The sequence below is a fragment of the Entamoeba dispar genome, genomic scaffold, assembly GCF_000209125.1.
Source record: "Entamoeba dispar SAW760 scf_1105229459291 genomic scaffold, whole genome shotgun sequence".
In the NCBI taxonomy this organism is placed as follows: Eukaryota; Evosea; order Mastigamoebida; family Endamoebidae; genus Entamoeba; species Entamoeba dispar.
Window position 1 is genome coordinate 1 of NW_001853619.1, and position 7,833 is coordinate 7,833.

General features: G+C 25.2%; 1 protein-coding gene across 1 annotated transcript, besides 14 other annotated features; it reads left to right on the forward strand.

The window, feature by feature from the left end:
• Positions 1-20: 20 nt before the first annotated feature.
• Positions 21-132: a repeat region.
• An 11-nt stretch (positions 133-143) lies between these two features.
• Positions 144-169: a sequence feature (AT_rich).
• Positions 170-198: 29 nt separating this feature from the next.
• Positions 199-375: a microsatellite.
• Positions 376-381: 6 nt separating this feature from the next.
• Positions 382-5,194: a repeat region.
• Positions 5,195-5,199: 5 nt separating this feature from the next.
• Positions 5,200-5,245: a sequence feature (AT_rich).
• Positions 5,246-5,254: 9 nt separating this feature from the next.
• Positions 5,255-5,605: a repeat region.
• Positions 5,606-5,640: 35 nt separating this feature from the next.
• Positions 5,641-5,759: a microsatellite.
• Positions 5,760-5,764: 5 nt separating this feature from the next.
• Positions 5,765-5,946: a microsatellite.
• Positions 5,947-5,959: 13 nt separating this feature from the next.
• Positions 5,960-6,052: a microsatellite.
• Positions 6,053-6,060: 8 nt separating this feature from the next.
• Positions 6,061-6,163: a microsatellite.
• Positions 6,164-6,300: 137 nt separating this feature from the next.
• Positions 6,301-6,345: a microsatellite.
• Positions 6,345-7,520, forward strand: EDI_212330 (uncharacterized protein; the record flags this gene model as incomplete). Its single annotated transcript, XM_001735606.1, has 2 exons — positions 6,345-6,699; positions 6,925-7,520. 2 exons carry the CDS (start codon positions 6,345-6,347, stop codon positions 7,518-7,520), a joined length of 951 nt encoding a protein of 316 aa, XP_001735658.1.
• Positions 6,943-6,999: a sequence feature (AT_rich).
• Positions 7,144-7,178: a sequence feature (AT_rich).
• Positions 7,521-7,819: 299 nt separating the features above from the next.
• Positions 7,820-7,833: part of a microsatellite that runs on past the window's edge.

Sequence of the window (7,833 nt, forward strand, 5' to 3'; positions counted from 1 at the left end):
TCTTCTTTTGTTTTATTTTCATAAAAATAATTTTGAATCATTTATATTATTTTCAATTTTATCAATTTTAGAATTATCATATCTTCTAAATTTATTTTATTTTGTATTTTATTTATTATTTATTATTTGATCAAATGTCGTTGTATTAATATTTATTTTATTAATTTTTGATTCAAATCTTATTTGTTTTCTTCTTTCTTCACTTTCTTCTATTTATTTTATTTAATATTTTATTGTTGTTATTCATCTCATTCTTTCTAATTTATCTTCTTCTTTCCTCTTCTTCTCAAAATATTCATCATAATATATTTTCATTTCTTCTTTCTTTATCATTTTTTATTTGAAATGATTTTATTTATTAGTTTATTTAATGTTTTAATGAGATCCTTTTATCAATGCAGAATATACAACAAATTTTGTTGCCATGGCTATTGAGTAATACCATAGGGTCTTGTAAAGAAAATCAAACAAGACACAGGTATACAAGTTCAAAGAAAAGAAAGGACTTCAATAGCAATAAAATGCATAATAATTATGATAAAAGAAATAACAGGAAAAAAGGGTTTAGGAAAAGAAGAACACAAAGAAAAACAAATAAAAAACAAGGCAAGTATAATGATAATAAACATTATACAAACAAGAAACCTAAATGGTTGACAACAAAAGAAATTCAAAAGAAAATTAAAAGAATAACAAGAAAATGGGAAAAAGGAGAATACGAAGAATTACTTAAAAAGTACGAAGGTAAAGAAAATGTATAATATTCTCCAAGAAGTATATTCAATAAGGAAGAAGAAAACACTGGAGAAAATCAAAGAAGAATTCAAAGATAAAACAAAAGAATGGAAAAGTGAAGACATTAAAACAATTGAAGAAGAAATCAAAAACAAAAATCCAATCAAAGAAATGAACGATAGATGTAAAGCTGCAAGAATAATAAATGAAAAAGAAAATAAAGGGAAAACACAAGATAAAGAAGAGAGGATGGAAGAAGAAGGCAACAAAGAAGAAATCAACACACTTCAAAATAAAATTAACGAATTAGAAGAAACTATCAAAGAACTCCAAACAAAAAAGATGGAAGAAGAACGAACCATTTCAGATGAAATGATTCAAAAAGCACGAGAAACAGTCAGGAAAGAGTTTGAAGAAGAAATAGAAAAGATGAAAACACAAATAAACAATATTCAGAATACATGTAATGAAATAAGAAAAGAAAACTCTAAATTAAAAGAGGAAAATAATACATTACAAGGAAAAATAAATGAAGCAAATGGTAGAAGGATCATAGAATTAGGAGGTAAGGATGAAATCATCCGAACCCTCCGAGCTAGCTATGAGAGGCTGAAGAAAGAGAAGGACGAAGTCCTTAAGGGAGCTGAGCTGGAGAAGAAGAAGGCTGATGAGCTGGAGAAGAGTGCTAAGCTGGAGAAGAAGAGGGCTGATGAGCTGGAGAAGAGGGCTGAGCTGGAGAAGAAGAGGGCTGATGAGCTGGAGAAGAGTGCTGAGCTGCTAGAGAAGAACATAAGAGATAAAGAAAATCAAATCTCTGTATATCAAAAAAGTGCGATTCAAAACTATGAGATTGCAGAAATAACAAGAAAAGAACTAGACCATACACAAAGAGAAAATGAAGAACAAAAACAAATAATATCAAACCAACAAGAAAGTATCGAAAATTTTTTATCCCAGAAGGAACTGAAGAAGAAGAAAACAATGACCCTAGTGATAAACACACAACCAATACTGAGAACATCATCATCTGGGACAATACAAATGAACCAAACTACCCCTATGAAAAAGACAATTCTGGAAATAGAAGAAGAAGGGAGCAAAACACTGAGTGTCAAAAAACAAGAAATGATAATCAGTCAAGAAGAGAAGAAAACACAACAAATCAAACAAATAGAATTTTAATTGATGTGTTGTATTGTTTTGCAATTAATTTATTAAATAAGAAATTAAATAAGAAATTAAGAAATGAACAAATAGAAAACATAATAAAAGTAATAAATAATAATGTAAATAATGATAAAGAATACATTAATAATATTAAAAAGTCACATAGAATAAAAGAAACAACTAAAAGATATATTAAAATGAAAGTGAACTCCATCATAGAAGGGAAAGTAGAGTGTAACCCAATAATAAAAAACATTATCATAAAAAATAACTCTACTGATATTGATGATGAATATCTTAACTCTATCATCACTCAAGTTAAAGAAATGAAAATAGATAAATGTGTAAATATTAATTACTACTGGAAAAGGAAAGAAGCAGATAAATTAATAAGAGAAATTAATAATAAATGGGTATGGTCAGGAGAATAGAAAATCTGCAAGAAGATATGAAAATGATTTCAATGTGTATGTATTATTATCTCTAAAATAAATTTATAGGAGATAAATTTGATGAAGTAAAAGAAATCCTAAGGAAAATAAATAGACTAGAAGATCTAGTCAAGGGAAGGAAATGGTACAGAATAAAATGCATCATGAGATTAAAGGAACAAGATGCAGATGAAATTAAAATGAAAGCACAAGAAAGAATAAAGTACCTAAAATATATGATGACGATGATTAAAGAAAGAATTAAATTTAATAAGAATGAAAGGGTCAGAATCAATACAAATAAAATCATGTTTGATTCTAATAAAAAAATCAAAATAAAGAAGAAAGACCCACAAAATGAAATATACCCAAATAACGATATTACTTTAGAATATTGGAAATCGTTATATGAAACACAGGTGATATTAAATAAGGAACATTGGAAAATAAATCAAATCACCTCGTGGAATGAAAGATACAGGAATTATGATAGTGTCATCATCACAATGGATGAACTAAATTTAAGCCTGATGAAAATAAGTAATTGGAAAGCACCAGGTATTGACACTATATATGGGTATTATTGGAAGAGAATGTCATCATCAAGAGAGTCCATTCTTAATATCTTCAATGAATGGTTAAACTTCCCAGAAAACATCCCTCTAGACATGGTAAGTGGAAGAACTATATTAATCCACAAATGAGGTGATAGGAACGATGTCATTAATTATCGTCCTATCAGTTGTACAAATGTAATTATGAAAGTATTTACCTCCATATTGAAAGAGAAGATTCACAATAGAATTAACATGAATAGTGAATCACTAAAAATTAGTAAAAATCAATTGGGATGTAAACTGCAATCTCTTGCTGCTAAAGAAGGATTAATTAATAGTTATATGTTAAAGCAGCAAAAAGAAGAGAAATACCCAAAATATGTAGAGTCATATTATGACATTAAGAAAGCATATGACTCAGTAAATCATGAATGGGTAATAGAAGCACTTAAATATTTTAATGTAGAGGGAGTCATCATAGACATTGTAGAAAGTATGATGAACAGATGGAAGATATTCATAGGATATAAATATAATGAATATCTAGGATGTATTAAACTGAAGAGAGGAATTTTACAAGGTGATTCATTATCCCCTCTACTCTTCATCATCCAAATGAATATAATTTCTCAAATCATAGAAGAGAAGTTCCCAAAAGCAAACCATACATTGTATATGGATGATTTGAGAATAATGACACAAAGTAGTGAAGAAATGGGAACAATCCACAATGAAATTAAAGAAATAATAAGTGGAATAGGGATGGAAATGAAAATAAATCAGGAATGGTATTAAAGAATATTAATAAAATACCAGATGGAATGCAAAACATCCCAATAATTGAAGGAGAGGACTTGTATAAATATTTAGGAGTATGGCAGTCCGATGAAATTAATGATACCTTCAATTGTAAAATCATCAAATAAAAGATGATGAAGAAAATGGATGAAATAAATACTGATGAATGTAGTAATAGAAGTTATATTACAAGAATTAATACTGAAGTAATACCAATCTTCAGATATTCAGCATCAGTAGTAAATTGGAAGGTAACTGACCTAGATAGAATGGATTTGGAGATAAGAAAATATTTAAGAAAGGCAAAATACATTGGTGCCGGTAACTCCAAAGACCGTCTATATGTCCCTATAAATGAAATGGGTGAAGGATTAATAAGCCTAAGGGACGAATATGTTATTGAATTAATCAGAACAGTAATGTACTATTGTACAAGAGAAAGTGAAATAGGAAATAACATAATAGATAGATGGTATTCCAAGAAAGGAATATGGAATAGAATTAAAAAAGCCCTAGGTCATAAAATCCCAGAAACGAAAATAGAAGAAATAATAAATGAAGGGATTGAAAATAAAAAAGAAAAAGAGGTAGTAGTAAAAATAAAGAAATTAATGACCGACCAATACATCAAAAAATGGAAGTCCCATCAAACAAGTGGACATTTTAGAAGATGGTTCGAGTCAAAAGGGGAAGATAAAACTACTACAATCAATGCATGGAAGTCCATCAATATAAAGAAAAATCCATTTCTCCAATTAACTAAAATGCAAGATGGAGCAATATTTAGTGGGTACAGGAAAGCGAAAATATTAAAAAATGAAAGACTAAAGTACTGCCCACTTTGTAAAGACAAGATAGCCACAGTAGAACACATTCTACTATCTTGTATTGGTCATAAGAAATCACAGATGGAGAAACATGACCATATTGGCATTATCATATGGGAGGGGTTAATAAGAAAATACACAGGAAATAAACAATACAAGAAACCCCCATATGAAACAGTGTTCCAATACAATGACATCACTATGATATGGAACAAACAAATAATGCCAAAAAGTGATGGACTATATCATAAAAGACCAGACATATATGTACTAGATAAAAAGAGTAAAACTGGTCTAATATTTGATATGACTATTGTGGCAGATCATAATATTAATGGAGCCTATTGGAAGAAAAGAAATATGTATAAGGAATTGAAAAATAGGGTAATGAAAATAGAGAAATTAAAAGATGTCAAAATAATTCCAGTAGTAATTTCGATTAATGGGCTAGTAAATGCCGAAAGTATTAAATTAATCAAACAATTAAAAATCGAAATTGACATCACTAAAGAAATTAAAAACCTTGTAATTAAAAACATGATGGACGTCATGGAGCACTGTGGAGATCACAACCAAACATATGTAGTTGAACTACAAGACGAAGACGAAGGGACGGGATTAGTCTCCCCTGAGCCAGGAACAATAGACACAAGTTCTATTAATACTTAATTAACTTCTTATTAGTTTATTTAATGTTTTAATTAATATTTATTATATGAAATATATTATTCTATTCTTCTTTTTATTTTTTATTATTTTATTTATTGTTTGTTTCTTGTTTTTGATATTTTTATTCTATTTCATTAATTTATTAATTATTCTTTCTCTTTTTTAATAGCTTGTTTATATATTTCATTATCTTTCAATTATTTATTTTTTAATATATTTTAAATAGTGATGTTAATATTTATTAATATCATCAATTGTTTGTTGAATATTTGAAATATTTTTACTTCTTCTTTATATAATGAGTAATCTTGTTTATTAACTCTTCAATTTTAATTTAATAAATATAATAATAAAATAAGAATCATAAATAATTAAATACATTTTTATAACAATTTTATTTATTATTTTATTTATTATTTTATTCATTAAATATTTTCTCTTTTCTTTTTCTTTTTAATTATTTTGATTATATATTAAAATTATTATTATTTATTATTATTTATTATTATTGTTATTTATCTATAATTATAATTATTTAATATTTATTATATTTTATTTTATTATTCATTTTTATTTTCTATTTTTTTATTTTTAATTTCTTTTTCAATTCTTATTTATTAATTTTATTGTAAAACATCATTCATTCTTTATTTATTCTTTTTTGTATCTTTCTTATTTATTGTTCTTTATTTTTTATACCTTTTGTTTACTTCTTTCTTTTCTTTATTATCTTTTTTTGTTCTTTACTTGATTTCTTTCTTTAACTTTCTCTATATTCATTTTATTTTATTTTGAATATACTTTTCTTCTAATTATTATTTTTCTTTATCTCTTATTTTGTTTTCTTTTATTTCTTTTTATTTTCTTTGTTAATGTTTTTTATTTCTTATTTGTGTTATCTATATTATCTTTCTGTTCACTCCATTTTATATTCTTATTCTTATTCTCTTTTAATCCCTTTTTCTATTCCTTTCTTATTATACATTTACTACTACCTCTTCATTATTCTATATTCCCTTGAATGGTAATGTCATGTTTTGTTTTCATTATAATACTTATGAATATTATCAAGAATGAATCAATAAAAATTGTTATCCCTTACAATGAAAAAATCTGAAATAAAAGAGAAAAAAAAGAAAAAAAAAGAAAAATAATAAAGAATGGAGGAAGTTACAATAGACAATGGAATGATAATTGAAGAAGAAGCTATTGAAGGACTTCACTTGTTTGGAGATAAAAAAGAAATGACACTATTTAAACATTTAAATAGAACACATACAAAGATAGGAGAAAAGATGATAAAAGAATGGATTAGACAACCATTAATAGATAAGGATAAGATAAATAAACGACTAGAATTAGTAGAAGGGTTTTATGAGAATTCAGAGATTCGATTAAAAATTAAAAATGAAGAATTAGCAATAATGGCAGATTTAGAGAAGTTAATAAAAGGGATAAATAAAAGTGATTTAGAAAGTATTGTCAAATTATATGAAGCAGTAAGAATTGGTAAAAGTATCAAAGAAGAATTAAAAGAAATGAATAACAAAGAGAAAAAGAAATAATAGAAGCATTAGAAAGAATTTCAGAAGAAATGGAAAAATTTGAAGAAATGGTAGTAACACTTATTGACATTGAAGAAACAAAAAATCATGTATTTAAAATAAGACTTTGATGAAGGACTTCAAAAAATAAGAGAAAAACATAAAAAAGTAGAAGAAGTTTTTGAAAAATGATTAGAACAAGCAGCAAATGATCTTAATATTAAAACAGATAAAATTAAAATAATTGAATATAATAATAATTTAATATTAAGAGTATCTAAAAGTAATGAAAAAGAAGTTAAAAAGAATAAAAAGTATACTGTTATTCAAACACTTAAAGGAGAATGTAAATTTACATTTAAAGAAATGCAAACACTTAATGTTAAAAGAGATAAAGTTAATTTAAAAGAAGAAGAAATTAATAAAAAATTTATAGAAGAAATTAATAAAGTAATTGAAGGATATAAAGAAGCATTTAAAGAATTAGAAAATATTATTGGATGTATTGATTGTATTCAATCATTTGCTACAGTTTCTAATGATAATAATCAAGGATATGCTAAACCAAGAATATATGAAAGTGAAAAAGGAATTATTAAAATTAAAAAAGCAAGACATCCATTAATTGAAAATAATAGTATAAATACATTTATTGAAAATGATATTGATATTAATAGAAAAGAAACAAGATTTCAAAATATTACAGGACCAAATATGGGAGGAAAATCAACATATTTAAGAATGATTGGATTATGTGTTATTATGGCACAAATTGGAATGTTTATTCCATGATCTTGAAATGAAATATAAAAGAATATACAAAATTAGATAATAGATATAATACAAATAAAATAAGAAAGAAGATATTAAATGTATAGAAATATTCATAATTGAGATTGATTTTATAAAGAAGTATCAAAATTCACATTGATTATATTGAATTGATAAATAAATATGAAATAATTTCATATCAGTAAGATGTATAATTCTTAATACATTAATTGGTGTATATAGAATAAAAAGTGATGATGATTGACTATAAAAATGATAGAAAATATTAAAATGAAAATAAATCATATGATTTATATAATAAAATAAGAAATAA